The sequence below is a fragment of the Ostrea edulis genome, chromosome 6 (assembly GCF_947568905.1).
Source record: "Ostrea edulis chromosome 6, xbOstEdul1.1, whole genome shotgun sequence".
Classification (NCBI taxonomy): Eukaryota; Metazoa; Mollusca; class Bivalvia; order Ostreida; family Ostreidae; genus Ostrea; species Ostrea edulis.
This window is the reverse complement of record NC_079169.1, coordinates 56,601,775-56,622,302: the sequence shown is the minus strand read 5'-3', so window position 1 is coordinate 56,622,302 and position 20,528 is coordinate 56,601,775. Positions and strand designations below refer to the sequence as shown.

Here is a 20,528-nt window from a genome sequence, read left to right as displayed (position 1 = left end):
GGGAGCCAAACTAAATGGCACAAAGCATCCTAGATGAAATTTGTTAATATCAAAGGCAATACCCGTCGACAAGGGCACGAAAGGTGAGGATAACATATATAATGAATTTGTAGTCGGGTTTAATAATTAAGTTTGATGATTAGTGAATTTTTAGCTCTTCTGAGCCAAAGGCTCAAAGAGCTAATCATATGGCCATATGTCTGGCGTGCAGTGTGCGTCAACTTTTTGGAAAAAGGGCTATATCTCAAGAAGCCCTTGGCCAATTTTTGTCAAATTTGTCACAGGGTATCCTTGGCCCAAGGGCTTTCATTTGTACTAAAACTAGGGTTGTGACCCTTTAACAAGGGGATATAATTAGGAAAATGCAAACAAAATTAGTGGTTGCTAAACAATCTTCTCAAGAACCACTGGGCAAATTATCACCAAACTTATGCATAAGGATGAGGATAGCTTGTAGATAAAAAAAATTGTTCAAGGCATCATCCTGGGGCAAAGGATGTGGTCTCAAGGTCACTTCAAAGTTGACCTTAAATTTTGTTTCGTTAAAACTTTGATATTTTGCTTAGTATAAGGACTAGGATCATCAAATTTTGTCAGTTGATGCATCTTAGGACCTAATATCATGTTGTCTCAAAAGTAGGTCATGGTGACTTACTTTTTGAATTTCGTAGGTAATTATTATTAAATGGATTTTGATGCATATCTTGGACACTTTTGAGCCTATGATCATCAAATGTTGTCAGTTGATGGATCATGGGACCTTGAAGTGCGTCATGTAAAAAGTATGTCACCATGACCTACTATCTGAATTTTATGGCTAATCATTTATGAATACATTTTAGGTTGTTATTTCAGATACTGAGAGGTTTAGAATCATCAAAGCTTGTAAGCTGATGCGTCTAGAGGCCTCGAAACATATTTATTTTTTTTTTAAAGTAGGTCACAGTGACCTACTTTTTGAATTTTGCAGACATTCAAATTTCACATTTTCAATTTTAGATGCATATTTTGGACACTATGAAAGCTAGGATCATCAAACTTTGTCAGTTGATGCATCTGGAGTCTTCATAGTTTGTTGACCAAAAAGTAGGTCACTGTGACCTACTTTTGGAATTTGATGGCTATATTTTAATGTTTCAGATACTGTTTGACTTACAATTATCAAACTTTGTCAGTTGATGCATGTTGAGTCTTCAGAGTGTGTTGACTAAAAAGTAGGTCACTGTGACCTATTTTTGGATTTTGACGGCTATATTTGAATATTTCAGATACTATTTGACTTACAATCATCAAACTGTGTCAGTTGATGGGTCTTGAGTCTTCAGAGTGTGTCGACCAAAATGTAGGTCACTGTGACCTACTTTTGGAATTTGACGTTTATATCTAAATATTTCAGATACTATTTGACTTCAATTATCAAACTTTGTCAGTTGATGCATCTTGAGTCTTTGAAGTGTGTCTACCAAAAAGTAGGTCACTGTGGCCTTCTTTTGGAATTTGATGGCTTTATTTGAATACTATTTGACTTGTCAGTTGATGCATCTTGAGTCTTCAGTGTGTCGACCAAAAGTAGGTCACCGTGACCTACTTTTGGACAGTTACATTTAAATTTTCAGGTACTATTTGACTTAACATCATCAAACTTTGTTAATTGATGAATCTTGGTTATTGAGAATTTTTGCCTATTCTACAATGTATCAGAAGAGTGATTCTAGGCCCATGGGCCTCGAGATCTTGTTAGTTATTACCTTTGAAAAAACCAAACTGCTTGTATAATGATAGTTTCACTCAAGCTAATTGTTTTATTGCTAGGAACTGCTACTCAGATGAGTGATGTGGCCCATGGGCCTATTGTGTTAATTTAGTATTCATTAATAATTTATCTCATAATTTAAATTAAAAGTCATGTAGAACTGACATGAGGTTTCTGCTGTGTTTAGGGAAACAGTTCTGCCTATATTTCGACTATGTGGTTAATGGACGTGGGACAATAATAGTATCAACAATAGACAGTATGAACTTGGAATCAACAGTAGCCACTCTGTCAGGCCAGTCTCCGAAAAACTGGACAACCAAATACACAGAAATAAATGGAAAGCGTCCTATAAATCAGGTATGATACACACATACACACACACACAGAGTTACCTCGTTATATCGCCAGCTTTTGAGCTTTTGTCTCAGCCTATCGAGGGTGGCATTATAACAAATTTATAGTCATTTTAGTTCCTTGATTTGGAAAAAATGGGGTTGATCAATTAACATATTATCCTACTTTCATTGCCGACCACATATGACATGATATGTAAATGCATGAAATTATTTTGCTTTACTTCCTAATACCTTGCTAAAAAATGCATATTCTGTGCTTGTGCATTTGCAAAACACATAAGGCCAAGGACAAAAATTGTTGAGTTTCCGCTAACGTTCCGGAAAAAATAGGGTACAAACCCTGAAGCGTACTACTACACCACTTGCACGAAACGAAACGATTCTTGCACTGAACGCTTTGCATGGAACGCTTTACACGGAACGAAACGATTCTTGCATGTGAACGGTTTGCACGAAACGCTGAATGGTTTGCACGGAACGATTTGCACGACACGCTTCCCATTTCCTGAACAGTCTACACGATTTGCACGAAACAGTAGGTGTGGATTGCACGCTTTAATTATGACTAAACAGTTGATAATAATGACTAGTAAAATTAAGCACTAAAATTTTACATTTATTAGGTTTTGGTCATTTTTGGGAGGAAGTGAAAGTAGATTTTTTAATTCGTATACAATAATTGACGGAAGAATGCGTGAAAAAAAAGAAACATACAAACAAACAAAATATGAGATTTATCGTACTCCAGTAAATATGCTTTGTATCAACATGTTATTGATGATATTGATATTCGATTATTGATTGAGAAAACAGATATTAATGATGTATATATGTGAGCAAATTAAGAATAAAAATTTTATCACCTAAACAAATAAAAATTAAAAATATCTTTACTTTTAAACAAACCTTTAGAAAACTCTGTACTTTCATTAAGAAAATAATAAAATAAAATATGCTCCCCTACCTAGAATGCCCGTACTTCACATTAATAATAACACAATTTTTTCTAACTTGATAAATACTTTATTACACGCATGTATTATATATATAACAGCTGTTTGTCTTTATATTTTGTGTGCCATTGCATAATGGTGATGAGATCCAATAAATTGAATTGAGTACATGTAGTCTTGAAAGATCACAAAGTATACAGTTGACAACGATTGAATTAAAAATGCAGACGTTTTCTCGTTTATTCAGTGACTCAGAAACTTGTGCGTCTTCTGAATGAAAGTTGTAAAACAAACGTACTAGGTTTTGGTCAATTATAACTTAATACGGGGGTAAAATTCATCTCATCTCCGCTAGCAATGGGTTTGGGGTCAACTGTGCCTTCGTGGACAAATAATCTTCAGGAGCTAAGGGGGGGGGGGGGGGGGGGGGGGGGGGGGGGCTCATTCATTAGTCCTAATCTGTGTCGGCGGAATAATTTAATGTGTAAAGAAAACAATTTGGGAAATTAAAAAAAATATCACAATGAAAGGGGATGGATGATTAATCAGAAAGAAATGGTACTTTCAAGATTTCTACTGAATGTATTAAACTTCCAGTATCTGCATATACATTCATGAATATTATAATCAATGATTACCAATTCTCTCTCTCTCTCTCTCTCTCTCTCTCTCTCTCTCTCTCTCTCTCTCTCTTTCATTATCTAATGCATCTAAATTTTAAAATGATTTCATATAGCAATTAAAGATTTTGATAATCGATAGCGCATATGAATAAAAGCAAATAATCGTTAAGTCATTTCTGTTTATATTGGTATTAGTCTTTTTTCATGAACTAGTTGCATTTGACACCAGAGGTTTTACATCCTGATAAATATTGATTACAGGCACGTAGAATCGGAGAGGGTGTAATATGAAAGCTAGGGATTTAGCCTTGTAGCGACCTACCCACTGCGCGATTTAAGAAATTGAAGTCGGAAGGGGAAATTGAGACAGTTTCAGACTACTACCCCCCCCCCCGCCCCCCCCCTTACACACACACACATGTACAGGTTTTCGTAATCGGATAATTTAAGCACCATTTTTTGTTGTTATCTTATTGCTTGTTAAGAATTTTACACAACTTAACCGGCAACATACCCCTTCTGATACATTGAAAAATATAAGTAATGTTAGCACGGGACTCTATAAAGTTCAATCTGCAGTTTGGTCATACTTCGTTATTCAATGATTAACTTATTTTAAAAAGTAAAAAAAATGTTTGTAGGGTTAGGGGTACTATGCTGTATGACTATAACAATGACCTGTGTATAACTTGTACATTCCATGCAAATTCGAAGGGTTTTTCGCCTCAGTAGAACAATGGGGGTCAGCTAATCCGATTGTGTATTTGAAATCAACAGAAGTGCTTAGCTTCTTGTGGAAAGTGTGAAATATATTGGGTTGGCCTAAGATACCCCTGATATTAGACTAGATCTGATATTGTGCTGACCCAATGTATTTCACACTTTTCGTAAGAAGTCAAAACCCAAACTAGCTAACCGTAATTTAGTTATACTGTGACAAAGACCCTAGGAATTTGCATGGTATATACTTATTATACAAAAATCATTGCATTATCCAGACACTCCCGATGAACATTTTTTTTAATGAAAGCCTTTATCAAAGTACATTGAACATAAGTCTCGGTCAAATGTAATTAACCCGGGATTTTAAAAATAAATCATTCGATGGTTTGTATGTTTGCTTCTATTAATTATGTAATAAATTAATTTCAATTTGTTAATCATCGACAATGCTCTAATTTCTATATTGGATCAAGTTATATTTGTCAAGATGCATATTAACACAATATGATGGAATTAATTATGTTAAACAGCGCATTTGTCAGAGAGAGCACATCAGTAATTATTAAATATCCCTATCACATGTTGTACATGTATGCTTTTCATTTACTGAATATACTAATTCGCATTCAAAATAGGAATTGCCTACAAGTACGCATTATTTAAACATAGAATTTAAGAATATTTTAATGAAGAAAGAAGACGAAAAGAAAAAATTTCAAAACCAAATTTTCTTAAAAACATAATAATAGTGTTTGGTATCGTTGGAATTGGCTCAAAATGCTGAAAAACAACATAAGTATCAGGGGGAAAATATTGACATTTTTTTCTTTTCTCAAAATTCCACCCTTATCTTGATTATTTGGCCTGTGGCACATTTTCACATCTCCTGCAAGGTGCCAGTGGCCAGAACAAAGCTCTTAGCAGCTGTGTGTATTCGCAAATAACACACACTGTGGAACACAGAGGACACAGTGTATCTCCTTGGATTTTCCACTGTGGTCTTTCCAAGGTGGTGTGTACAAAACTGGTGTGGTGTACTGTATCTGTTTATTGATTCAAAAGTGGAACATCTGGACTGTTATTGAAATGAAGACAAACTTTTTCATGCATAACATATTAGATTTAGTAACTTGTTGCAGAAGGTTGCATGCAAACTATCAAATTATAATCTTAAAGACAACTTATCAACATGGGTTTTTAGTGAACTCTATGTATTATAAAATGACAATGTGTTTACTTTGAGCACAGATGAAGTTGATCATTTTTCGGGGTGAAATTTGTCAACAATTAAAAGATACTTGAAGGGAATAATGGCAATTTTATCAACAAATACACATTTATGGTTCCTTACAGCAGCAGCGTTTGTGTTCAATGCGTTCGTGTTGCCCAAATGTATTCTAAAGATGCAAAATATTTCAACTAGTGTTAATCCATTATATTTGTCATTTAGATAAAGATCACAATGGGGGAAAGAACAGCCATTGACAGAATTGTTGCGGCAGGGACCTCATGTGGTGAGGATATAATCAGTAGTATTCTTCCTTACGTAGAATACATTTGACGAATTAATTTTAAATTTGTGAGCAATATCAAAGCTAATCTTTCATGTTCTGCAATTTAGTGTGCCCAGATTGGACATTTGGTCAAGATTGTGACAAATGTGCATGTGTGAGGATGCACACACAATCTTGCGATAGAACCCGCGGGACTTGTCAGTGTAAAGCAGGATATACAGGAGAGGCTTGTCAATGTGAGGATAACGGGAAACCTTGCTTACATGGTATGTATTTCTCTGTTTAAAATCAGGGAAATTGTATTTTCTCTTAATTGGAATTCTCATGTTATCACACCTTCTTGCTCGAGGTCACTTATGACACACAAAGGCACATAAAATCTCATGAGTAAAGCACATTTAAATTTAATTTTGGCATGAAAAGAATTAGTTTTGCTCAAAAAGTCAGAATATTTAGTGACATGTGAAATATTCTTTAACGTAACCCGCAAAGGTGTTGAGTTTTCAGATTGATATTTTACAGCCAAACATGTATATCATAAGTTTTTTACTTTATCAACTGATAACTTGTTAGCTAGGTCACTTGGGTCATTCTGGTGACCCATTGTATTTGGTCAGAGTCCTTCATTGTGTGTTGATAATTGAACATTTTAACTTCTTAATAACTACTATTTCAATTCTTTTCAAATTTGGTATGAAGCATCATTGGGACACTGTCAAGGGGAACATACTATAAAAAGATGCACTGTCTAGAAGTGATAGTAGATATGTATAAATGGGTGTTTTACCTTTTTTAAGATATTCGTTTGGTGAATGGAAACACGACCAACATGGGAAGAGTGGAGGTGGTCACAGACGGCATTTGGTCTACAGTTTGTGATCAAAACTGGGACGACAATGATGCCACAGTCGTCTGCAAACATCTAGAAATAGCAAAGTCAGTTATTGAATTGTTTGTTAGTTATAGTGAAAAAGTAAAACCTTTAATTGTTATGAAGTATAACTCTAGAGAATATTTAAACGTCTTTCTAGGTCACTCAGGTGACCTATTGTTTTCATGTATTTTTGTCCGTTATTGTTTGTCCACTAGCTGTCATGCAACAGTCGTAAACTTTTGAACTCTTTCAGCTTCTTCTTGACTGGAACGGTTGGACCAATTTTGGTTATATAACATTTTTGGGTGAAGGGGAACAAAAATTGAGAATTTCATGGACTTTGCCTTCCTGGGGCCTGAGGGGTGTAGCCAAAACCATCAAAATTGATGTAATTTTCGAAAATCTTCTTTACTTTTTGACATCAAAAAGTCAAACAATTACCCTCAATATGATAAACAATGAGCCCTTTACCAAAAACTGAAAATTTTGACCCCTAGGTTCAAGGTTGAGTCCCCAGGGGGATCTTGTATTGAAAATGCAAAATATCTCAGAAAATCTTCTTTAGTTCTGGACATCTAGCAATCAAACTTGACAGTCCGGCGGCTTGATTATTTGAGCGATGAACCATACATGTCAAACCTATGAAATTCATAAATCCTGTGTTCTAGGTGGTTCCAGGGTGGAGCTAAAGTCGTCATATATCAAAATGCATCATATCTTAGAAAATGTTTTTGACTTTCTGGATATCAAGGATGCAAAACATTTGCCTGATTATAATGGGAATGGAGCCTCCAGGGTTTAGCTGCCATGTGGGGCTAGATTAGTCATATACATATGAAAATGCAATAAAAATCTTCTTTATACTGCTGAACATCAAGCTGGCAAACTGTTGCATTATCATAATGATCAATTGGCCTAGCTTCCACCAATATTGTGAAATTCATGTCCCATGGTTCAGGAGTAACTTTGGTCCCAGGATAGGACTGTATTGGTCGTATGTTGACAATTTAAATGCAGCAGAATTTCTCTTTATTCCTGTTCATTAAATACACAATCTATATGTATGGGCATCTTTATGAGCAATGGATTTTCTACTAAATGTGCTGAATACTCAGGAGTTAAAAAGACATGATAGCTAGCACACATCTATTAGTCAATAATTTCTGAAAACTAAAATTTGTGTTAATATTAGGAGTCCATGGACCTCATGTTGAGTAATTAATGAACAACAATCCCAGAAACAGAAGTCTTTATTTCTAACATTTTGAGGTGGATTGAAGTTATTTTCTCTATTTTACATTGATTAGATTGTTTGCTTATAAGAAAACTTGGCTGAGACTTTGAAAAATTCATTACAAATATTTATATAAGGGTGATTTAAGGAACATTGTGAGAAGAGAAATTAGAAAATTATAGCCATACCATAATGAAAATTGTTACTTCATGAAATAATCTCATTTGTACGTCACAGGTGGCTTATATGTGATTGGTGGTTGCCTGCATGTTGTCCAGTAACATTTAAACATAATCAACTTCTTTAATCTTTAAAAGCATCAGATCATATATGCTATGGAACACCCATGATGCAAGGGGAAGAATTATTGTAATTAAGTTTCATGGTCACTGAAGTCTTCGGGCCTCAAAATATATACAATCTTTTACACTCTTTTTTACTTGGGATCTGACAGGCAAACTGTACATACATGTATTAAGTCATAATAAACAAGGGTGCCTCTAAATATTGTTATTTCTTTTAAAATCTTCACAATTAATTCTTGACGTCAAACAGTCAAACTATGAAATAATGCAGAGGTATAATGAGGAAAGAAATAACTACAGACCTAATTTAAACAAAAAACCCTCATCAGAATATTAATATGCAGAGTTTACAGGGATTTTCCACACCATTTTGGGAATGGGGCCTGGGCCTTTGGAATTGGGAATTTTTACGGCATTTTGTCGAAATTGGGAATTTTAAAAATTCACAGTTTAACAACATATTTCTTAAAATACACTTGATATCTATAAAAAGATGAATATTTTCTCTTCTTCCTATCTTAACATTATGTTTTTTATTGCAATCAGGGTTAAATCAATCTAATTAAAATCAGACCTTCTCTAACCGTTTTACACTGGTCTCCAGTGTAACGGTTAGAGAAGGTCTGATTTTAATTAGATTGGGGTTAAATGATACTTAAAACTATTTTTCAATGATGCATGAACTTTCAAATTTCCAAGTGGACCTTCCCAGATCTCAGGTGGTTCTTCAAAAATGTCAGGGAGAGAAAAAGGACAGCATCTTCCCCATTTTACTTACGTACATGGCTAATGATATTGTGTATAATTTATATTTTTGAATACTAGTTGAAATTTTGTTAAATAGAAACAAAATCAACTTGTACGTTATAAGTAAGGAAATTAAATTAAAGTTGAATTAAATTTGGATTTAATCATGGAGTTTCAATATATATTGTATTGCTGTGAAATTTAATTGACATAAACAGTCCAACCATATATAAATTATTTTTTAAATCATGATCTAATTCGTCATGAAACTCTTTCATACTTATCTATGCCAATACACTTGTTCATTAAGTAGGAAAATCACCAGGCTTTAGGACTTATATTTTCATATCTAATAAAATCATTTTGTAAAGTAAATATATCTCTAGATATACAGGTTAATATTAATGATAAAAGTAAACTAAATCTTAACTAACTGCTTTATACAATGTAGCATACAATATCACCATTTCTGGTAATTACACCTTCAAAAATTTATTTTCAAACAAAGTATACTGAAAATATATTCTTACTACATGATATATACCTAATAACTCTCAGATAGGTTCGAAAAGTTACCGATATTTCTAGAGTGTTTTAAAAAACGAACTATGATGGTAGTGCTGCTAAATATTATTTATATGGAGAAAATTTGAAGACAGTAGAATCATGTAACTTTCATTTTTCGAAAACTATGAACAATTTATAGTTAATTTAGGCCACACCAATTTGTAAAATAGTTCTTCGGATTTTCAAACAAAAAAAGTGAGGCGAGAGGGCGAAATTATTTTACAAATATTATTTTTAATTTTGGAGATAAAAATTATGAGGCGAGCGAATACAAGAAATATAAATATTTTTAATTGAATTAAGTGTGATTTTAAAAAGCGGGCGCCTAAAAATAAAGATCTAAAATCGTCAGATATCATTTGTTTACCACATAAACTTAATATTTTTCAACTTTGTTGATATAGTTTACAATAAATAAGAAGTATTTCAGGTTTCAAAGACTTATTTTCTTTATACCTAATACATGTACTTTGCAACATTAACTGACAAGGTCTTTTTGAAGCATTTTATTTAAGTTTCATTTCTACAAACTTTCAATTCTGAGATATGCATATTGCTAGGGACACATCCAGTTTTGACATTCATTGCAAATGCAATATCCATTGCATCGCTTTGAGCATTTTCTTGAATTTTGATATGACATCACCAAACCTTTTGTGAATTTGTCGTTAACTGTCGGTCCGGTTTAAAATAGTCATCGATCAGTACCCCTTGCTTGTTGTAAGAGGCGAATAAATGGGGCGGTCCTTCAGTTAGGACTGCAAAAACTGAGATCCTTGTCACAGCAGGTTTGGCACGATAAAGATCCCTCAGTGCCATAAGCGCTGAGCATAGGCCTAAATTTTGCAGCCCTTCACCGGCAATGGTAACGTCTTCATGTGAGTGAAATATTCTCAAGAGAGACTTCAGTCAATATATAGGCTAATGAAACAATCAATCATATGCTATCAATGTTCTCTAAATAGTGGCATCGAATAGCGCTTCAAAAGTTTCATCGGCTTCCAGTTCGATTCCAGCATAAGGAACAACTTCCAATTCAGTGTTATGAAGTATTGCACATATTAAGATAGACATCATGAATAACTTAACCGTATTACACTGTTAGGAAATTTCTCGAGAGCCCGCGCTTCTGTCATTTGTCAGCATATACATCAAGGTTATTTGTGCGCTTGTTGTAAAAACTAAAAAAAATATTTACGGATATTTTTGAACACGCGGGCGGATATTATTTTTTGACAATATTATAATTTGGATTTGTTACAAATAGAAGCGGCGAATCCGACAAACTAGATTACAAATTGGCATGGCCTTAGCCTACTGTAGACTTCAGATCAGGTGGATCGACGGACCAAAATTTCAGGTAGACGTTCCGATCTTTTGGTGATCTCGGGTCTCCGGTCCACAATTTGTAAATAAATATATTTTTTCATTTGATAACTCATTTTCTGAATATTTCCATTTTCCCTTGACAATATTGCAGGACAAGACAATTTTTTATTTGACTGAAATTGGGAATTTTTGGTGACAAATTGGGAAAAAATACCACTATTATGTACTGGGAATGGGGCCGAATTTCGGCCCCCTACAACAGGGTGGAAAATCCCTGGTTTATTTTGTAAACAGACTAGAATTTCATGAATGAATAAAACAGAAACATTAAACAAACTGTTCTGTTGTTTCATTTTGAATTAAATACTGTCTGCAACCACTAGAACTAGGCCCAAAACTGCAACATGGCAAATTCATATGATGACTTTTGTTGTAGTTTTCTTAGTAATACATGTATTTAATAAAGGCACTACAGAGCCTTTACGGTTTCACGAATGCTTTATTTACACTATGTACATGTTAATAGTAAGACAAGCAAACTCCGAATGAATATTAGAATGCTAAGGCATGGCATTATCAAGTTACAAGTATGAATGAAATATCAGCATTTTCCCAGGCTAAAACTGCAAGGCCAGCAAACACGTGCGGTCCCCAACGGAAACACCTGTCAGATTCAATAAACAGTTTATATCATTACACCTTCCCTTTGAGATTAGAATTTACGGTAAACAAATATATGCCTTAGCAAACACAATTAATTTTACAATTATTTTTTTTCTGAAATAATTTGAGGTAAGAGGTTCAAGCACATGACCTACCGTTGGAGTGTTGTCTTTACCACAACCTCTTACAAGATAATATATCAATGATTACACAGGAATACATTGAATATATAATTATATAAATTCTATATATATGAGTCTGATACACCATAAAGTTTTTTACATCACTCTGTAATATCATCCGGCCAGCCTTCAAGAATTACTTTCTGCAAGGCATTTATTTCTTTATCTTTTGCAGATTCTATCGCCAATTCGTTTACCTTTTCGTCCGATATCGGCAAGTAACGAACATCAAACACTTCAAATTCATCCTTGTCACTTTGACTTGATTCTGACTCAGTCGCACGGCTTAAGGTATCCGCTATGTACAGATATTTCCCTGGTTTGTATTTGACATTCAGGTCGTACGGCTGTACTTTAATCATCATACGTTGAATGCGCGGTGGCGCCGATGACAATGTTTTCTTGAACAAGGGGTTTGTGGTCAGATTCTACATGGTTGTTTTGGCCATAGATGTATTGGTGAAATTTCTTGCAAGCGAACACAATTGCTAGCAGTTCCTTTTCTATCTGTGCGTAATTTCGTTCCGATTTGTTTAATGATCTAGAAGCATAGGCAACTGGCTGTCCATTTTGTAAAATGCAGGCTCCTAGTCCTGTTGATGACGCGTCTACAGAGAGTGTGATGTCTTCGTCCGGATTAAAGTACTTTAGTACTGGAGCACTGATGAGCACGGACTTCAGCTGATCAAAACTTTGTTGTTGTTTTTCATGCCAGTGCCATGCAACGGTTTTTTCAAGTAACTCCCTCAAGGGCTCTGTGATCGTGGCTTGGTTTTGAATAAATTTTCCTATGTAATTTACCATTCCCAAAAATCTCTGCAATTCTTTTACATTTGTAGGCTCTGGGAATTCACTTATGGCTTTGATTCTGTCATTACAAGTTTTTAGTCCATCTTCTCCGAAAATGTGACCCATATATTTAACTTCGTTCATCTGTATTTTACACTTCTTCTTGTTCAATTTTATTTTCTCATGACGCACTGCCTTTAAAACTCTCGAGAGTCTTTCATTATGCTGTTGTACAGATTTACCCCATATAAGAATGTCATCCATTATGACATCACATCCTTCAATTTTTTCAAAGATTTGAGACATCCTTTTTTGGAATACTTCTGGTGCAGATGAAATTCCAAATGGCATTCGTTTGTAGCGATACCTCCCAAACGGAGTATTAAATGTTGTTAGCTTTGAACTTTCCTGGTCAAGTACTATACCCCAGAATCCAGAGGAGGCGTCCAAAGTACTGAATACTTTGGCCCCTGCAAGCTGATGTGTGATGTCATCTACAGTTTTCATAGGATAGTGTTCTCGTTTAATAGCTTTGTTAAGATCACGGGGATCCAGACAAATCCTCACTCTGTTTGGTTTCTCTACTATAACCAATGAGTTTACCCATTCAGAGGGCTTGTTGACTTTTTCTAAGACGTTTAATGATTCCATTCTGTCCAGTTCTTCTTTTAATTTGTCGCGCATTTTGAAGGATACTTTTCTCGGTGCATGAACAACTGGTGGAACAATTTTGTCGATATGAATATGATGTTTGCCTTTCATGCATCCTATGCCCTCAAACACATCTGAGAAATCTCGAAAAATTTCTTCTGCGGTCTTAGATTCACTTACTGTTTCAATAAGTTTCAGGATGTTCATTTCCTCACATGACGCTAATCCTATAATGGGATCCACCTTTCCAGGTACAACGTAAAACTGCAGCGCATAATATTTATTCTTGTGCTGTACTGTGCACCGAATTTTGCCATCTATGTTTAACTTGTGGCCCGTATATGATATAAGTCTTACTTTAGACTGCTGTAATTTCGTTATTCCCAATTTATCGCACATGTTCTTTGGAATAATGTAACACTGAGCACCTGTGTCTATTTTGAACTTTACATTTGTATTTTCTACTTTCAGTGTCGTAGTCCACTTTCTTCGGGTGTCATGTATATCTTCTACAGTTTCTATTCTGAATTCACTGTTGGAATCTGATTCTGGGTCAACTCCATGAATTTTCTTGCTTTTTGTCTTCTTAGATCGGCACATTTTTGCGTAGTGATTCGGTTTTCCGCATTCGTGACATGTTTGTCCGTAAGCTGGGCATTTTTGCAAAGCATGTGATTTTCCACATTTTTTACAATTCTGGATATGTTTTATTTCGGTTTTATTTGTTGCTCCAAATTTCTTCCCACCTCTTTTCTGAACTGCATCGATTTTTTGTTCCGTGGATTTTGATTCCACAAATGTTTTCATTTGGTTGTCAGATGTTTCCGCCGCCCTGCAGATATCCATTGTTTTATCCAATGTGAGGTCGCATTCCCTCAGTAGTCTCCTCCTTACCGAGTCACTGGCGATTCCACAGACAATTCTGTCGCGAATTAAGGAATCATGTAAATCTCCAAATTCACACGATTTGGCTAGAATGCGTAATTCCGTCACATATGCATCTATTTTCTCACCGGGATTTTGACTCCGTCTGTTAAAGATGTGTCGTTCATACGCCACATTTTTCTTCGGATTGCAGTATGCGGTAAATTTCTCAATTTTGGCAAGTTTTTTCTGATCCCCTGCCTCTGCCCAGGTGAATGTATTATATATTTCAAGCGCATCAGGTCGTATGATGTGCAAAAAGGTGTTGGCCTGGATTTCTTCGCCTTTTTTACCTATTTCTGACGCAGACAAATAAATTTGAAACTGCTGCTGAAAACGTCTCCAATTTTCTTTTAAATTCCCATGCAAAGTCAATACACTCGGTGGCTGAAGTCTTTGGGCCATTGTTAATCCGATAATTAATCCAGTTTTACTTCTGACACCATGTTGTAGTTTTCTTAGTAATACATGTATTTAATAAAGGCACTACAGAGCCTTTACGGTTTCACGAATGCTTTATTTACACTATGTACATGTTAATAGTAAGACAAGCAAACTCCGAATGAATATTAGAATGCTAAGGCATGGCATTATCAAGTTACAAGTATGAATGAAATATCAGCATTTTCCCAGGCTAAAACTGCAAGGCCAGCAAACACGCGCGGTCCCCAACGGAAACACCTGTCAGATTCAATAAACAGTTTATATCATTACAACTTTGATATTGGAAGCGAAGAAATTGGAGACAAGTTAAATCTACAGGACTTTAGGATGATGATGATAACCTGTTGTTTCCAGGCAACAGTATTCATGAATGACCATGACTCGGCCTGAGTGAGGCTGGTTTTGAGGCTCGAAAAATTATGTAGACCTATGTCAGGGCACCCACTGCAAATCTTCATTAAAATCCTACAACAGAAATCTCTCAAGTGAACAAAAACTATCTGTCAATTCATATTTATTTTCTCTTAATAGAGCAGACCTGTGACAGAACTGTCATGCCACAACTGGAGATTTGAAAATTTTCAGCTGGAGTTTTGGTCTGAAAACTGGAGATTTTTTATCGACATTTTTTTTAACCGTTTTTGTGTGTTCATTGGCTAATGAAATCATGCTACTAGTAGTTTTTTGTGTTACAAGTGTCTGAGTTCATAATCATCAGATCCTTTTTGTGTTGAGAACATTGATAATTCCTTTTTTGTGTTAAGAACATTGATAATTCTTAAGTCAATACCTTAAAAACCACAATTAAAAGAACAAAACTTGTTATATTTATATATTTATTACAGAGATAACAAGTTATAACAATTATCACTTTTCAGAAAAGTTGACCAACATATTAGATCTAGGCCTACTAACAAATTTAAGCTCACTTGAGATTTCAGCACTGGTGAGCTAAATAATATAAAGAACATGTTCTCACATAAAAGAACTACATTGCATATCTGAAAACGTGGTGTGTTTTTTTTCCCAGTGAAACGTGTAGTGAACAAATATATGTTACAAGACTTGGCCACGTACTATTTATACAATGCATGTGTAAATAAATATTGAGAAAATTCGAACTGTGCACACCCATCGTCGTCTTGCCGTATCCATCTTTGAATATACAGTTCAGTTAGAGATAATCCGTTCTAATACAATTGTGTCATTCTGTCCACACATATTACGAACATCTTCAGTGCCCACTTTCTTTTCCCACCTGCTCCTTACCAAGTTTTCAACAGCATCAAAGATCGTCCGACTTCAACTGTCGGTATCACTTCCTAATCACCAGAGCGTGTGGCAAAAACAATCTTTTTAATCATCCACTAATTGTTTATTATCACTAATTGCTGTGTAATCATAAACTCCTCAAATGGCTTCAGTAATTACTGTACCCTCGTTAATTGACGTTTACCTGTGCAGTCACTGTGACAGAAAAATAGACGACTTTCGATTGTCTCGGGGTTTTTCCTTATCAATATCGAAAAATGGCGCTCAGAAAATTTTTGTTGTTGAAAATTTGAAATGACGGAAGATTTTACATTTTAACGGAAGGAACGGAAGGGGGGCTCAAATTCGGGAGATTTTGTCTTCCGACGGAAGAATCACAGGTCTGATAGAGGTAAAAAAAAAAAAAGCAACCTACCTGCACTTTGTCTTCCAGAACCGAATCTGCTATTATTCCACTTCTATAAAAATGACAACTTCTGCCATTGGGGGTTTAGTGAAAATGACAAGTATTTTATCTCTGACCTTCAAAGAATGTGCTCACCTGAAAGATTCAGTAAGTGTTATTGTACCATTCCAAAATTCTGCAACATTTATAGATATTTTCAACCAAAATCATGACTTCATTGTAAAGAACCTGTGGGTATGTCCAGTCCTCAGTACCCTTTGCTTGTTGTAAGAGGCAACTAAATAGAGCGATCCTTCAAATGAGACTGCAAAAAGCGAGGCCATGTCACAGCAGGTGTGGCATGATAAAGATCCCTTCCTGCTCTAAGGCCATAAACACTGAACATGGGCCTAAATTGTGCAGCCCTTCACCGGCAATGGTGACATCTCCATATGGGTGAAAAATTCTCGGGCAAGATTTAACTAACCAACCAAAGAACAGTGAATGTAAAGTTGTGTGGAAACTGCATGAGATAACACATACTTTCTCACGTACATCACCAGTGTGAGATCGACTTTCCCATGTGAGACAGCCATGTGAGATTTTTCTGTCTCACACTACTGCGACGTCATTTGATTGTGATGTCATATATTTTTTATGATTTACGTTACACGATGAAGATTTATGTTACACGGTGAAGTAAAAATATTTTGCATTGTTTTCTTTAAATTTTTATGTAGTTTAGCTTTCTGGTGGACAACCTTGGGTTTTTTAGTTTACACTTGCAGTGTAAACTATATTCAGACATGCTGACTTTTCTGCCTATATCTAATAAGTTTTTGCATCGAAGTTGAAACGAGGATTTCGATAATTTAGAATTTTCTCAAATTTCCTAAATTTATGCACTAAACTGTAGGTAAAATGTGAGAAAAATAATCCTTCATTATTTACTTGTGTGGGATAGGGAAATTCCACCTCTGGAACAAGATTTGCTGTCTTAGGACTCGGCAAATCTAGCTCGTCCTAGACTGCGAATCTTGTTCCCTCGGTGGAATTTCCCTATCCTACACTTGTAATAATGAAGGATTATATTAATCCCTAGTAGTTGATGAGGTTGTTTAAAACTGCCAAGATATTCAACAAGTACACGAAATAGCCACACACACACACAAAAATAATAAAAAATCCGAACTACTGACCCCCCCTTTTTTTCCCCAGCAGGTTACTGTAACCTTACATTTTTTTGGGCTTTAAATTATCATTTGTCGATCTTACATTAAGTAACTTGTTTGATAAAGGCAAGTAGGTTTTCACTATTGCTATCATTATACAGATATGGTATAGCTGTGTTGAATGCAGGCTTTGGAAAAGGCATTGGGCCTGTTCATGTTGATAGAGTAAATTGTCAGGGAAATGAAACAGATTTCATGGAATGCCCATTCACTCAATCATCATGTGACCATTCAGATGATGCAGGAGTAATTTGTGGTTAGTAGTATTCATGCATAAAAGAACCCTTTTCTGTATGGAGCTTTAAAGCTAATGTTTTCAAAGGTATTTGCATGCATGTGTAATATGTAATATGTGACTTGAGGAGATATTTAACATATTTGCTCATCATCTTTGTAGTCAATATATCTAGTGTTATCCGACTGCGTGGCGGTAGTGACAAAACTCAGGGTCGTCTAGAGATTAAAATTGATGGGAGTTCATGGGGTACAGTGTGTGATGATGGATTTTCAGTGGAGGATGCACGGGTGGCGTGTCGACAGCTGGAACTACCCACGTAAGATTAATTAGTATATGTCCGTCTTTAGACGGGACGCATTATGGTACAGCAATGTCTGTACGTCCTTCTGTCTGTCCATTCGAGGCTTTCTGTTTCTAATTTTATTTCTCTGTCACATATCAAGCTGCTAATGCAGCTTCTTTATGGATCACTCTAGATGACGTGGCAATTAAGGATTATGATTTTCTACACTAATTTTTCAATTTAAAGGTTGTTGAACTTAATATATATACATGTACCCGGTAGTTACTTTTTAAGAAATATTGCATAAAGAGTACATTTGCCTTTTATTTTTCCTTCCACAGTTTTCAAGTTAGGACCATCTTATTTTACAGAGTATTTGTATGGGTATGGAGGATGGGGATATGGCAATTAAAGATTCTGGTGTTGTTGTTTTTTTTTGGTTTTTTTTGAGGCATTAATTACTGGTTGTTGGACTTGGTCCATTTTGAGGAAATAATTATTATAAATAAAGGGCATGGTTTGTCCTTTTAACCCCTATACAGTTTAGAATTAAGGGTCTTTGAAGATGTGCATAGTGCTAGAAGTTTAATTCTCAACAATGTTTAATTTTCTTTGATGTTTTAAATATTTACAGGTTGTTGAACTTGGTGAAATTTAGGGAAATACTTTACACACAAAACTCTTGGTTTGTCTAATCAACCTCTTGTCACAGTTTAGGCTAAGACCCTTTATTCATACAATACAAAGAAAGTATGTTACAGTCTGATGATGGCTGATACTATCTGAAGCAATGTTCTACAAATCATGGCTTAAGATCAACACCCTAAGTAAGCATTTTCACGTGTGTATTATGTACCGTTTGTGGTACTCTTGTTTCGAAATGATAGACTGTACAAGATTTTAAAATATTGAAACAGCACGGTATCAAATGTTCAGAACACCTTCAGCTCATCATAGATAGTAGTGATTCAAATGATTACCATGCATAGGATAATTTTGGTGTTTGGAATGCTTAGTGAATTTTCATCTTTAATACAATTTTGGATAAAAATGTTGTTGCTTAATTATTTTGGGCAAATTTTCCTCATATATAATTAAGTAAGCTATCATTCCCAGCACATCAAAATTGTCTGATATACTTGTACCCATAAATTTTAACATTTAATCAAAGTATTGGATTACGTTTTGTTTGATTTGATATTAGTTGCATAAAACATTCAAGATCACTTGATATGCATCTACCCTTCTGTGTTTAGTAAACCAGAAGTGATAAAAGAATTAGATAGGTTACATGAGAAATATGCTTTGGTTCCAGCTGACAAAGTTTGTAAAAAATATTGTCTTTGTTTGTAAGGCTCATTATTACAACTGTATTTTAAACGAAGTTGGCATGAACTCCACTTTTGGCAATCATGCTCCAACTGCCCTTTCAAAAGTTGAAATTCTTCAAAACCATGCTTCAGTTTTAGGCACATTTGGTATCTCAGTTGGTGGGTTGAATGAATATGAGTTACCCTACCTATACTGGATTCCTAAACTACATAAAACCCTTGCAAACAAAGATACATTGCTGGATCCAGTAAGTGCTCTACCAAGCCCTATCTTTACTCCTCACGGAATGTTAACAGCTGTGAAGGAGAAACTTCAAACTTAATTTACTCCGCGACTACATATGCTAGAAGTGGTGTAAATGAAATGTGGATTCTTAAAAATTCTAAATAACTTTTAGCTAACTTGAAATCGCAAAACTTTTCTCAAATCAACAACATCAAAACTTTTGACTTTTCAATGCTTTGCACGACCATTCCTCACAAAAAATTAAAAACTAGACTTTTTGAAATCATAGACAGTTGCTTCATCAACAAAAATGGAAAACGGAAATATTCATATCTAGTGATCAGGCATCCTAAAAATTACTTTGTTAAACACCACTCTGATTCCACGCACAAGTACTTTGTAGTTGAAATAAAAAATATGCTACAGTTCCTCACTGACAATGTCTTCGTGGTCTTTGGTGATCAGGTCTCCCAACAGTCTGTCAGAAATCCCATGGGCACGAATTGTGCTCCTTTGTTAGCTGACCTGTTTTTATATTCTTAGGAAGCAGAATTTATTCAAAAACTTCTACGTGAGAAGAAAAAAATTCTTGCTGTGTCCTTCAATTCGACATTTAGATACATCGATATTATCTAGTAACAATATTAACTTTCATTCATATGTCAATTCGAAATGTCCCTGCAGTTCAAAATAAGACACCACAGAGTCGTCCACTTTTGCTTCATACTTAGATATTTTATTGAAAGTAGATATTAACGGCAAACTAACAACTCAACTTTATGAGAAATAGGATGATTTTAGCTTCTCCATTGTCAACTTCCCATATTGATGTAGCAATATTCCATTTCACCTGCATATGGAGTTTATATCTCTCAACTGATTCGATACGCAAGAGCTTGTTCTGCGTATCATCAGTTTTTAAATCGA

At 35.1% G+C, this 20,528-nt stretch overlaps 1 protein-coding gene across 4 annotated transcripts in view; it reads left to right on the top strand.

Annotated features, from left to right (window-relative positions):
* The window catches only part of LOC125645464 (uncharacterized), a 202,610-nt gene that overhangs the window by 113,787 nt on the left and 68,295 nt on the right, over positions 1-20,528 (top strand). For all 4 annotated transcript variants that reach the window (XR_008795896.1, XR_008795897.1, XM_048871004.2 and 1 more), the window contains 6 exons: positions 1,941-2,113; positions 5,862-5,925; positions 6,033-6,191; positions 6,723-6,861; positions 17,625-17,779; positions 17,921-18,077. Coding sequence is in view for 2 of the 4 variants with exons in the window: in XM_048871004.2 (XP_048726961.2) it covers positions 1,941-2,113; positions 5,862-5,925; positions 6,033-6,191; positions 6,723-6,861; positions 17,625-17,779; positions 17,921-18,077 (847 nt within the window). In the remaining 2 variants the exon portion in view is untranslated. The remainder of the gene's footprint in view (positions 1-1,940; positions 2,114-5,861; positions 5,926-6,032; positions 6,192-6,722; positions 6,862-17,624; positions 17,780-17,920; positions 18,078-20,528) is intronic.